The 13,768-nt window shown below is 38.8% G+C and overlaps 1 protein-coding gene across 1 annotated transcript in view; it reads right to left on the bottom strand.

Moving 5' to 3' along the window:
* Nucleotides 1-6,661: 6,661 nt before the first annotated feature.
* The window catches only part of itih6 (inter-alpha-trypsin inhibitor heavy chain family member 6), a gene marked incomplete at its 5' end in the record, with an annotated part of 39,084 nt that continues 31,977 nt past the window's right edge, over nucleotides 6,662-13,768 (bottom strand). The window contains 7 exons of the mRNA XM_079581132.1: nucleotides 6,662-7,052; nucleotides 9,155-9,538; nucleotides 11,603-11,716; nucleotides 11,812-11,856; nucleotides 13,350-13,379; nucleotides 13,447-13,494; nucleotides 13,732-13,749. Coding sequence (XP_079437258.1) covers nucleotides 6,772-7,052; nucleotides 9,155-9,538; nucleotides 11,603-11,716; nucleotides 11,812-11,856; nucleotides 13,350-13,379; nucleotides 13,447-13,494; nucleotides 13,732-13,749 — 920 coding nt within the window. The 3' untranslated portion in view covers nucleotides 6,662-6,771. The remainder of the gene's footprint in view (nucleotides 7,053-9,154; nucleotides 9,539-11,602; nucleotides 11,717-11,811; nucleotides 11,857-13,349; nucleotides 13,380-13,446; nucleotides 13,495-13,731; nucleotides 13,750-13,768) is intronic.

The following is a 13,768-nucleotide window of genomic DNA, read 5'->3' as shown; positions in this document are numbered from 1 at the left end:
CATACTGTCTCACCTTCCATTCATTTTTTGGCATTAGGAGAGGAAAAAAAAATAAAAAATCCCTCGAAATGGACAAATGACGAGCGTTCGGGCTGCGTAGTAGAAACTTTTACTGTCCTTGTTTGATCACTAGTCTGTGGACGATGCCTATAATGTCTTGTGTAACAAATAAAATGATCTAAAAACTATGACTGAAATCGAAATGATAGAAAAATAATAATAATAAAAACAAAAAAAAAGCACATGGCAAACCTGTGAAAACGTGTCTGTGTTTGTGAAAGGGGTGAAGGCGAGAAACTGCAGGCGAATAGGGAAAAAAATGTATATTAACAGATATCAATTTGAAACTTTTGCTGTAGATCACTGGCATAAATGTGAGACAAAAATACATTGCAAGTTTTCTGTCATTTTATCTTTTCATATAAGAACAAGGTGTTTTATGCCTAAAAATGCCCCAAATTTCCCATCTTTTCGGCGACAGAATCTGAATAACGGATAGAACTATATTCAAATTTATGGTTTCATTTTATTGATAAATGAGTTGCCAAGACTTTTTCAGAGGGGATTTTGGATTTCTTGTTTAGTTTTGAAATAAACTGTTTTTTAGTGGAAAAATGTGGAAAAATTTAATTTTCGCCTTATTTTTTTGACATTTAAAACTCAATAAATATGGGCTTAGGGATTAAATAATAAAAAATCCCTCTGAAAAAATCTTCCAAATATTGTTCAGTCCAAGTCTGGGAAATTTTAAGTCTTTAGGTCCTACTGGCCTGGACATAGTGTCGCCACAATGACAGAAAAATTTGTTTTGAGAAAAAGGCCCTTGAAATTGTGTTCTCCCATATAAGTCTATGGGGGAACATTGAATCAGCGCAATATTTAAACATGTTTTTGTGAAGATTAAGCATATTTTCTGTTTCCGGGTGAAAGCTTGTATGTTCAGAGACCAATTTGGCCCAAAACCTGAAAACTGAAAAACATCATGTCATATTATTTATTTTGTACTTACAGAAAATAAGCTTTGAATCATCCGGGAAATTCTATTGTAGAGATTTTTACATATGGTCGACTGGACTGAGTTGAAGCATCGTTCTGACTTTAGAAGCTTCTCGCTCTGGCTTTCAAATGCAAGATAAAGCTCTTTTAAAGGGGCTGGATGCAAGTTAGCCATTTTATACTCACTACTGCCACCTCAGGCCATATGTGTAACTGCACCTTCTATATTGAGCTCGTGCATGACGGCAATTCGAGCTCATTCTACACATAAGGACATGGCTGGAACATGTAGGGAGAGGAAAATACACAATTTTAACATTTTTAAACTCCCTATAGTCCCTTTAAACACACGAGCCAGAAGTCTACTTGCCCAGCACCACTCGGTTTCATCCAAGATAATGAGTATTTAAAATTGTGAAACTGTTAGTCAGTATAAATGAGAAATAATTAGTGTAAAATTAGTATAAATGAGAAATTGCCATACAATTTGAAGAGTGTAAGAGTGAAAAGAAGCTTCTGAAGGTAATGGAGTGAATGAACCCCCCTCCCCTTCATGTGTGAAGCGCCTTGGGTGTGGCTTGTGTCATATGAAAAGCGCTATGCAAATAAGATTCCCTCCCCCCCCTTCCCAGTCGACCCAGTCCAGTCGACGATTTGTGAAAAGGTGGCTGAGGTGGTTAGAGCTCCTTCTCACAGCAAGAAAGTTCTGGGTTCCATTCCTGGACTGCCTTTCAGTGTGGAGTTTGAAAGTTTCTCTCCCCGTCAGGATGGATTTCCTACGGTTTCCCCATTGACCTAAAACATGCACAATCAGTTCATCCTACAGCCAGACCATCAGCTCTACATCTGGAGATGGGCCCCCGGGCACTTCACTACGGCCGCACTCTGCTCCTGACGGGTCAAATTCAGAGGACAAATTTCCCTACAGGGACAATAAAGGAAACCTTAATCTTAAAGGGACTATACAGAGTTTAAAAATGTTAAAATTAAGTATTTTCCTCCCCTTACATTTTCCAGCCATGTCTATGTTTTATGATTTTTGACATAGGGCCTCATTTCCTAGTTATCCAGAGTGTTGCTGATTTCTGGAGCTATTTTTTTGTAATTCATGCAGTTCTTTTGTTTGAAGAGTTATGTGGCGCTAGGCTAGTGCTAGGCTAGCGCATTTCTATGGTATCAGCTAGCCTGCATTAAAAACAGTGTGACCCGCTCCACAGAGCACCTGAGGCAAATCACTTATAACACCAGACTAACCATATAAATGTCTGTGTCCATAGAATGATTTTAACCATTTTGCATTTAAAATAACTTGTATTTGAGCAACATCAGCTTCATGGCTGTATAAGCTACGCGGCGGCGGAGTGATCTGCTAGAAAATAGTCCCTCAAAATGCGATCATTCATGTGAGGCAAGGTCAGTTATATTCCAAAAATTACTCTACCGACACAGACATTTAAATGGTTAGTCTGGTGTTATAAGTGATTTGCCTCAGGTGCTCTGTGGGTCACACTGTTTTTAATGCAGGCTAGCTGATACCATAGAAATGCGCTAGCCTAGCACTAGCCTAGCGCCACGAAACTCCAAAAAAAAAAAAAAAAAATCTCCAGAAATCAGCAACACTCTGGATAACTAGGAAATGAGGCCCTATGTCAAAAATCCTGAAATATCCCTTTTATATAGAAGCTGCAGTTACACGTATGACCTGAGGTGGCAGTAGTGATTATAAAATGCCCAACTTGCATCTAGCCCCTTTAAGGCAGCTTTAAGAACCTTTAGTTCAGTATTTGCTGCTGATTGGATTAGCCTTGTGTCGGCAGATGTTACACATGTTACACTCATGTTACAAACTGCCACACGATTGGCCAAAACCACCGGCGGGTCAGAGTTTAAACAAATTAGCACAAGCGACCCTATAGATCAGGGGTGCCCAAACTATTTGTCTCCGAGGGCCAAAATGAAAAAGTGCCTGTGGGTCGCTGGGCCAAACGCGGCGATGTCAAGCGTGAAACATATAACTGCAAATAATAGTTACTTTATTTTCTTTTTCTGGTATACCTTTGCATTTAATTCAATCTATGCAATTAACCTCTTAACTCCCGCCTGAACCGAGAGGATCTTTTTCCTCACGTCATCAGATTTTTTTTCCATCATTTTTTTGTTGTGTATTCAACTCATTTTTGTAACTTTTTCATCAATTTTTCGTCACTTTTTTGTCAATGTTTTCTCACTTTTTTGTCACATTTCCATCGTTATTTTCGTCTCAGTTTTGTTGCTATTTTTCCAGAAGCTTTTGAATTGGGGTAAAGCCAAACTGGAGAAAATGTGCTCGGTTCAGGTGGGAGTTAAGGGGTTAACATGCTACAAAAGCCTAGTTTTAGAGGAACAAAATCAATTATTGTAGCAATATAGAGCGAAATAGAAACAACAGCACCACCTGTACCTGCAGTACCTACAGTGACTTTAGCTCATTCATTTCTTTAAGTCAAAGAAAATGCCATATTATATCATTTTGAAAGTGTCAGTTCAGCATAAATTCTTTTATAAGTCATAGATGTCACGATTTTTGCAAAAAAAAAGTTGGAAGAATGGGAAAGTTGATGCTACGACGCTCTGTAATTGATAAATACCAAGACACCAGAACAGTGTTTCCTTAACTTTGCGAAAGGAGTGAAACAGCGCCCCCAATTTGACGCTGGTGGACAAAAAGTGAACTGCATCCATATTTACCATTGAGAATGAACGGGAGAGAGAGTTATTAACCAGATGCGGCGCAAAAGTAGGTCACCCTCTGGCGGGCCAAGCTAATTCGGGCCCCACTTTGGGCACCCCTGCTATAGATTCTCAGCTTGAATGCAAGAACGAGAGAGTTTATAGTAAATGTTTATGGTGCACGGCTCCTCGTTGCTTAATCCTTACATAATAACTGTGTGAGCGAGTTTGCACGTCATTGTGGAGGCAAATACAGCGTCTCTAATGAACATGTTACGGTTGCCGTGGGAACAGAGGGAGTGTTGTAAAGTACAGGGCAACACATTTAATTCAGCTCAGACTCAGAAAAATCAACAACAGACTCTTTCAGCTCCTGTTTTACAGCAGAAGAAAGCAAAACACAACTCTTTTAGCATAAAGTATTTGTTTTGATCTAATCATAATGAAAAGGCTACTTTTTTAATACTTTTTGAGGACAGTGTGTTTCCTTTGGTTTACAAGTTTTTCATCTTTACTTTCTACTTTAGGAATTTAAAAGGTCATATTGCAGATACCGAGCATTTTGACTTTTCTGTTTGATTCAGGATAATGTGCTACTGCTGCTGATGCTAATGAGGATCTAATAAACATTATACTGAGGATTGTTTACCCACTAAAACCGTTTCTCTTATAAATTTTAGTGTCAACAGGGAAAGAAATGAGCCACTCCTCGGTCCTAGCGTGTTACAAGTATTGGCTGTAGTCAGAGCCGTGGGAAGATGTTTTAGTTAGGGGGCGCTGAGGGACAAAATTTACCCCCAAAATACTTTTTCTGTGCATAAATCCTATTTATTAACCTCTTAACTCCCGCCTGAACCGAGAGCATTTTCTCCAGTTCAGCTTTACCCAAATCCTGTAGGCCAGTGTAACGCCTCATTTGAAAGACCTACAAAACTAAATGGATCTTTTTCCTCACGTCAGATTTTTTTTCATCACTTTTTTTGTTGGGCAGTCGTCTCATTTTTGTCAAATGTTCGGGACTTTTTTGTCACTTTTTCGTCCATTTTTTCGTAAATTTTTCGTCAAATTTTTCGCACTTTTTTGTCCATTTTTTGTCCATTTTTGTAATTTTGTATCACTTTTTTTGTCAATTTTTTTTGTCAATTTTTCGTCAAATTATTCTCACTTTTTCATCAAATTTTTGTACAGTTTTTGTACATTTTTTGTCACTTTTTCGTCAAATTGTTCGCGTTTTTTTGTCAAATTCTTGTCACTTTTTTTGTCCATTTTTTTGTCAATTTTCATCAAATTATTTGCATTTTTTTGTCAAATTCTTATCACTTTTTCGTAAAAAATTTCTCACTTTTTTGTCAAATTTTGTTACAGTTTTTGTAAATTTTTTGTCACTTTTTCGTCAAATTGTTATCATTTTTTTGTCCATTTTTTCTAAATTTTTCGTCAAATTTTTCTCACTTTTTTGTAATTTTTTTGTCAATTTTTGTAATTTTTTTGTAATTTTTTGTCACTTTTTTTTGTCAATTTTTTGTCAAATTCTTTGCATTTTTTTGTCAAATTCCTATCACTTTTTCATCCATTTTTTCTAAATTTTTCGTCAAATTTTTCTCACTTTTTTTTATCACTTTTTTTGTCCATTTTTTTGTCAATTTTCATCAAATTATTTGCATTTTTTTGTCAAATTCTTATCACTTTTTCGTAAAAATTTTCTCACTTTTTTGTCAAATTTTTGTACAGTTTTTGTAAATTTTTTGTCACTTTTTCGTCAAATTGTTATCATTTTTTGTCCATTTTTTCTAAATTTTTCGTCAAATTTTTCTCACTTTTTTGTAATTTTTTTGTCAATTTTTGTAATTTTTTTGTAATTTTTTGTCACTTTTTTTTGTCAATTTTTTGTCAAATTCTTTGCATTTTTTTGTCAAATTCCTATCACTTTTTCATCCATTTTTTCTAAATTTTTCGTCAAATTTTTCTCACTTTTTTTTATCACTTTTTTTGTCCATTTTTTTGTCAATTTTCATCAAATTATTTGCATTTTTTTGTCAAATTCTTATCACTTTTTCGTAAAAATTTTCTCACTTTTTTGTCAAATTTTTGTACAGTTTTTGTAAATTTTTTGTCACTTTTTCGTCAAATTGTTATCATTTTTTGTCCATTTTTTCTAAATTTTTCGTCAAATTTTTCTCACTTTTTTGTAATTTTTTTGTCAATTTTTGTAATTTTTTTGTAATTTTTTGTCACTTTTTTTGTCAATTTTTCGTCAAATTTTTTGCATTTTTTTTGTCAAATTCTTATCACTTTTTCGTCAAATTTTTCTCACTTTTTTGTCAATTTTTTGTCAATTTTTGTAATTTTTTTGTAATTTTTTGTCACTTTTTTTGTCAATTTTTTGTCAAATTCTTTGCATTTTTTTGTCAAATTCCTATCACTTTTTCATCCATTTTTTCTAAATTTTTCGTCAAATTTTTCTCACTTTTTTTTGTCAATTTTTTGTCAATTTTTGTCATTTTTTGTCAATTTTTTGTCACTTTTTCGTCGATGTTTTCTCACTTTTCTCACATTTCCATCCTTGTTTTCGTCTCAGTTTTGTTGCTATTTTCACACCTTTTTTTCCAGAAGCTTTTGGACTGGGGGTAAAGCTGGAGAAAATGTGCTCGGTTCAGGTGGGAGTTAAGGGGTTAATATTGCCTGCAGCGCCCTCAGCACCCTGGGTTCCCACGGCCTTGGCTGTAGTTGTCAAAAAAAAGTTGTTAGAGGAGTTACTCATGAGAAAACAGTGCGCTCGAATGAAAAATCCACAAATGCAGTAGTGATAACTTATATTATTTATATTAAGTCCATTATCCTGCTGTATTTCATATAAACATTAAGTCTCATCTCTTTTAAACACAACAGAAATATATAAAATTGCCATATCATCTGAAACGCAATAATAATTCCAATATTTGGCCTTTCTCTCTCCGCTTCCTCCGCGTTGGCGCCCCCTGGAGTCATTGCCTGGAGTTCCATCCTTTAAAGTCCAACGACCCCCCGCGCCACAGTCCCCCCATACCCCCCGGCTCCGTTCGTGGGCTACATGTGGTCGACCACGTAGCTCTCGTAGGGGTGCCCGAGCAGCCTCTCCACCTCCGCCTTCGGGACGACCCAGCATTTGCCCGCGTGGCGTTTCTGGAGCGTGTCTTTCAGCGTCTTGTCCTGCAGGGTGACCCTCATGTGCTGCTGCTGCTGCTGCTGGCCCCACCGCAGGACGCCCCGGGACGCCGCCGCCGCCGCCACCGCCGCCACCGCCTCTCTGCTGAGGGAGCGGGGGCCGTGCAGCCTGGTGACGCTCATGTCCGCGTGCTGGAATTGTCCTGGGGGCGACACACGAGAGTCCACGTTAAGATAAGATAAGATAAGATAAGATAAGATAAGATAAGATAAACCTTTATTAATCTCACAAAGGAGAAATTCACTAGGGCTGGGGTTACCATGGTGACAGAGGGCTTTTGTGACAAACCGTGAACATCCATTGAGCGGGAAATTATTGTTTAGTCAAGCATTCGTTAATTTACATGCACTTTATATCGACAACAGTGTTTTTCTCTATTGCTGAAGGCAGGGGCATAGCACCAAATTCTGGGCCCTGGGTACAAACTATCTTGGTGGACCCCCCCCCCCATATGAAATTCAGAGTTCATATTGTATGTTCTTTGACCACATTTTTAAAGGGGTGTCAGGGCCCTGGGATATTATCTATCATTATTGTTTGTGCAAAATTCTGTGTAGCAACCATTGTATTTTAGCCCGGTTGTTCAGTTCTAATAGTATCAATTATGAGGAAACTTAGAAAGTTCAATACACAACGCTTTTTGCAGCATTTTTGAGGGCCCCTACCCTGCTCTGGGCCCTGGGTACTCAGTACCCTTTACCCCCCCAGTCCGACGCCCCTGCCTGAAGGTATTGTCTTTTATGGTACAGTATTGGTTTTAAATGAGAATAAAAGAGGCAATAAATTCATCATCATATTACAATTTATCGTTGTTTTTAGACTTTGGGGTGTGAGAGACCAACGTAGTCTCCTTTATTAAAGATCCTACATCATTCATAATCGAGTTTTTAACTGTGTTGTTATGCTATTTCCTTACCAAAAACACCCCCAGAGTGGTATTTGGCTTCATTCACGCAGTTCTAAGCAATCCTCCTGAATCCTGCTCTCTGAGCAGCTCTGCCCTCTCCTGGTGAACGACTGACTTGTGACACTCTGAGCGTGACTATGAAGAGCATCCTGACCAGCTCCATCACTGTGTGGTTCTTCTACAGAGGGACTATAGCAGTGTTAGTTTTGACAACATATTTTAATTTAGTTTTAGTCTTAGTCTTTTGACTAAAATGTAATTTAATTTTAGTCGCGATTTAGTCAAAAAAATCTTTGCAATTTTAGTCTAGTTTTAGTCGACTAAAATTAAGATTAATTTAGTCGGCTTTGCTTTTATAATATTTATTATAAGCATATTTAATAAAGCTCTTCTGCTTCATGGAGCTGCTCCACATGAACAAAGCTCAGAGCTGCACCTTTGGCAGTGAATTTAAATGATATAAGGCTCTTTCAGACGGTCAATAGAAGTTTGGATGATTTTAGTCTCATTCAGTCATTTTTATTTAGTCTTATTTTAGTGACTAAAATATCTGGACATTTTAGTCATAGTTTTAGTCTCATGAGAAACTTTTAATTTAGTTTTAGTCCAATTTTAGTCGCCAAAAATATCACTTTGACTAAAATTAAGACTAAATATTTTAGTCGACGAAATTAACACTGGACTATAGAGAGCACCCTGACCAGCTCCATCACTGTGTGGTTCTTTATACAGAGGGACTATAGAGAGCGACCTGACCAGCTCCATCACTGTGAGGTTCTTTATACAGAGGGACTATAGAGAGCATCCTGACCAGCTCCATCACTGTGTGGTTCTTTATACAGAGGGACTATAGAGAGCGACCTGACCAGCTCCATCACTGTGAGGTTCTTTATACAGAGGGACTATAGAGAGCATCCTGACCAGCTCAGTCACTGTGTGGCACGGCTCCAGCACTCCCTCCTGCCGAAGGAGCCTCCAGCGCATCATGAGAGCAGCGGAGAAGATCTGTGGAGCCCCTCTCCCCTCTATTAACTGTCTCATCGTGTAATATTGAAAATCTGGAATTTTGAAAATCCATCACTTAAACTCCCCTCCGTTTATCTTGAACCCACAGACTCTATCTAAGCTGAGCTGCCTCTTATTTGATTGTTGTCATTGAAGTGCGGCTGCCCGGATGTGTGAGGAGCAAGTGCTTAATGGATCTGAAATGGACCCATGACTGTGCAGGTTGTGGAGCTACCGTTATGTCATGAGTCAGTTCAGCCCAAGTGTTTGCAGTGCCATCATTTTAATAATTAATCATAACAAAGCCATGAACCAATGTAAGCGAGGATTACCCAGAAGGCCTTGCGTGGCGCCGGACAGCCCCTGCCCGTTGGTGATGTAGAAGCCGAGGTGCGCCATCTGCAGGTAGCTCGGGTGCTTGTAGTAGTGAAACAGAACCAGGAAGCGCACGCCGCGGCTCAGCTCGATCCAGCAGCCGTGGTGGTTGTCCACGGCGACGGTCACGTCCTGCCGCGTGATGGAGCCCTGCTGGTTGACCGGCAGCTTGTCCCGCCCCTCGCCCTCCAGCACCACGCTGTCCAGGGACACGGTGATCTGGACGTCGGCCGACCCTCCCGTCGCCACGGAGATGACGAGGCGGTCGAAGTACGTCCGCGGGCGCTCCTCCGCCCCGGGTTTGGAGGGCGCGCCGATCAGGTGACCGTCCACGATGATGCCTGAGGGCGGAGGTCAGGACGGGACACAAGGCAGGTGAGAGAAGAGCTTAATCGGAACTTTATCAGAAATACAAGTAACATTATAGAGTTAATGAAGAGCAGGAAGTCAAATGCTTTTTAATGCCCGACTACCACCGGCTGACCGATAAGTCGCCCCCCAAAAAATGGTCACACTAATGTTTGATTGTAGCACCTTTAATTAAGGGGAGACACTACAGGCAAAACTAAATTTTTTCAGTTTTCAGGTTTTGGGCCAAATTGGTCTCTGAACATACAAGCTTTCACCCGGAAACAGAAAATATGCCTAATCTTCACATTAACATGTTTAAATATTGCGCTGATTCAATGTTCCCCCATAGACTTATATGGGAGAATGCAATTTCAAGGGCCTTTTTCTCAAAACACATTTTTCTGTCATTGTGGCGACACTATGTCCACGTCAGTCGGACCTAAAGACTTCACATTTTCCAGTCTTGGACAACAATATTTGGAAGATTTTTTCAGAGGGATTTTTTATTATTTAATCCCTAAGCCCCATTTATTGAGTTTTGAATGTCAAAAAATAAGGCAAAAATTACATTTTTACAAGTTTTTCCACTAAAAAACAGCTTATTTTAAAACTAAACAAGAAATCCTAAATCCCCTCTGAAAAAGTCTTGGTAACTCATTTATCAATGAAATGAAACCATAAATTTGAATGTAGCTCTATCCGTTATTCAGATTTCGTCGCCGAAAAGATGGGAAATTTGAAAAATATGAAAAGATAAAATGACAGAAAACTTGCAATGTATTTTTTTCTCACATTTATGCCAGTTATCGACAGCAAACGTTTCACATTGATATCTGTAAATATTTTTTTTTTCCCTATTCACCTGCAGTGTCTCGCCTTAACACATTGACTGCCATTATCAAATCAGAGAGCTCCCCACTGCCAGAGGTTTTTCAGGATTTTGACTATTTTTTCAAGACCTACAAAAAATTTAGGTCTGGGTCTATGTCAACACGAAACCCCCCAAAAGAAACATTAGACTCTCTTCTTTCATCTAAAAATAGGTGAAATCACCCAAAATGCTGTTTTCTGACCAAAAAGCTGAGAAAAGCTGCCACCAAGTGACTGAAAAAAACAACTTGTAGTTCTTTTATTGAGTCACTAGGTGGCAGCATTAGGCAGCACAACTAAGATTTGAGCACCAGACATGCTCAAGGCTTTGCTGCAGCTGTTCCCATTGAAAAACCTAATTGACGTCTATACACGTCACTGGCAGTCAATGAGTTAAATCAGGGCACCCATTCACTGTGGCATTGTTAAATTAAGCTTCTGCAATGTATTTACACCGGGATCTTGTATTGATGATGGGAGAGCGTGACCACTGTGCTAAGCCTTCCTCAGCACATCCTAAAGATTCTTAACCTCCACCTGAACCGAGTACATTTTCTCCAGTTTGGCTTTACCCAAATCTGAAAGCTTCAAAATAAAAGCTTCAAAATAAAAGCTTCAAAATAAAAGCTTCAAAATAGTGACGAAAACAAGGATGAAAACGCCCATGAAATAGAGAAAAACATCCTGGAAAAGCAACAAAAACATGACAAAAAACCAGTGGAAAAAAACCAAGATGAAAAAGCTACACAAATGTTATGAAAACACGACAAAAAACATGACGAAAACGAAACAAAATAAGAATAAAAAAATAAAAAAACATGAAATAAAAGAGACGAAAACATGACAAAAACTCTCATAAATGTGACAAAAAAGTTACAATCAGTTGTGTAGGTCTTAGCTTTCAAATGAGGCATTACACTGGCCTATAGGCTGTAACATCCAGTCGAGAAGCTTTAGATTTGGGTAAAGCCAAATGTTATGTTAGTGTATTTGTGATGCCAAAAAGACAAAAAGAAGAGTCTCTCCCCCGGACATTTTAAAGGATTTGACTGTATAATCTGCTCTTGTTCTTGAGTACTTTAACCAGTATTTGATCTCGGATGTGTTTAATAATGTTTCTCAAAATCATCTTGGGTTTCAGGAGTTCTAAGGAAATAGACTGAATCTAAAGGTACTAAGTTTACCTTTATCCGGGTCCTCCAGGAGCCGCAGCACGTCTTTCGCTCGACCGTCCACGGTGAAGCACAGGCTCTCGTGAAGTTTGGGAAGCTGCACCACGAAATGAGGATCACCATCCACTGAAACACACAGATGAAGTAATATGTCTCTTATAAATATGCACAGTCACAGCACAGGAAATACTGCATTTGTGAGACATAAAATATGTACAAACCTGATGAGGAGAAGACTCGGACTGTGCTGAGTTCATGGTTGGACTCTAAACACAAGAATCATTTTAATGTACAGTATGTTTAAGATATAATAATATAATAATAATGCATTAGTTTTACAAAGTGCTTTTCTGGACACTCAAAGACGCTTTACATTATTCATTCACTACAGACTTGGTGGTGGTAAGCTACAATTGTAGCCACAGCTGCCCTGAGGTAGACTGACGGAAGCGAGGCAACCAGTCTGAGCCATCGGCCCCTCCGACCACCACCAACCACTCACTCACTCACTACATTCACCCCGGGCTTCCTGGTTTTACCAAACGGTCTCCCATCCAAGTACCTTTTCTACTTTGCTTCCAAGATCTGACAGGATCAGGCAGAGCAAAGGCGGTAAGACAGATGTTCAGTATCGGTCTTTAGTTTGGAAAAACTTTTCATATGTCTTTTTTATTTTATTTATTATTTTAACACCATTTACATTGTGTGATTCTCATTGAGGACAATGAATGAACACATGGGATTATGTCAGAAACAAAAAGGGGGAAATAACTAAAAATATGTTTTATATTTTAAAATCTTCGTACTTTACTCACTGAACCGTCTGTGAGGTAAAAAAGCATTTTTGTGACTATACCAAACCAACTTTATTTATAAAGCACTTTAAAAACCCTACAGCTTGGCCAAAGTGCCGTACACAAAACACAAAAGATATAGCCAAAAAAATAAATAAATATATATATATATATATATGATATTATATATGTATATATAACCTACATGAGTTTAAACATTTTCAAAAGTAATATGATTTAAGAAGTGGCTTGAAAAGACAGAGACTGAGCAGGTCTAATCTCTTAAAGGAACAGGCCACCGTTTTTCCATACTGAGATATGTTGTTACCTGAGCTTAGACGAGTTGATGCGTACCTGTCTGGTCTTTGTGTGTGCCCTCAGTCACGCAAAACAACCAAAGATGTTGTTAACATTTGGCCTCTCCCAGTATATTCCTATGGCTCCAAACGGGGGTGAAGTTGGAAGCGACCAAGCTCTTCCACAGGCACAAAGACCAGACAGGTACATATCACCTTGTCGAAGCTCAGGTAAGAACATATCTCAGTATGGAATCAGTTTGGTTCCTTTAAGGCAACTGATTCCAAAGGCGTGGGGACCGCAACGTTTACACTGGATCCTGGGGACCATAAACTGCCGGCCTCAGGGCAGGAGATGGAGCGCAGGGCTGAGTCAGGTCAGAGAGGTACGAGGGGACGACATTGTGAAGCTCACTGAGAAAGTGTTAAAAATGTGCAATCAAAGCAAAAGGTGGCCATGTTAAGGAATCAATTTGACTTTTTTTGTTTAAGACATAATTTCATATGTGTTCAGTCATAGTTTAATGTCTTCAATGAGAATCACACACTGTATGGGCCAGCCAGAACTCATTTCCCTCCAGAACAATGAACTCAACTATTGTCAAAAACCAAGTGTTTCCAAACTTCGGACGGGTTCTGTTTGTATTTAACGATTGTAAAGTCACTGACCAAATGACGTGTCGGTGTCGGTATCATCCCCTGAAAACAAACGCAGGTCATTCATCAGTTTACAAACCAAAATCGACACGAACTTTACTGAACTCACAAGGGTCGTAGTTGAGGTTGTAGTCGTAATCGTAGTTGGCGTCATAGTCTGGAAAAGCAGAAACCGTGTAAACATTAAGAGATTCTCAGCTGGTGCCTCGGGGCGGGTCACGGGCCTTTGCCAAAAGTCACGGCTGACAAATTGTAATTGTAAAGTTCGATCGTTTCTTGATAGTCATGCTCAACACTTCACTGAACAGAATTCTTTGAGAAAATGTGATTTTAAGAACTGGGTCAAATTGTCTGAACTTTGAATTTATAAAAAAGCTTCTTCTGTTTGTCTCACCTTTATCCAGGTCAATATCTATAAGAAAAAGAGAAAG

This window comes from Gobius niger, assembly GCF_951799975.1.
Source record: "Gobius niger genome assembly, chromosome: 22".
NCBI lineage: Eukaryota > Metazoa > Chordata > Actinopteri > Gobiiformes > Gobiidae > Gobius > Gobius niger.
Note: the sequence above shows the minus strand (reverse complement) of the source record. Positions and strands in the feature narration are given on the sequence as shown.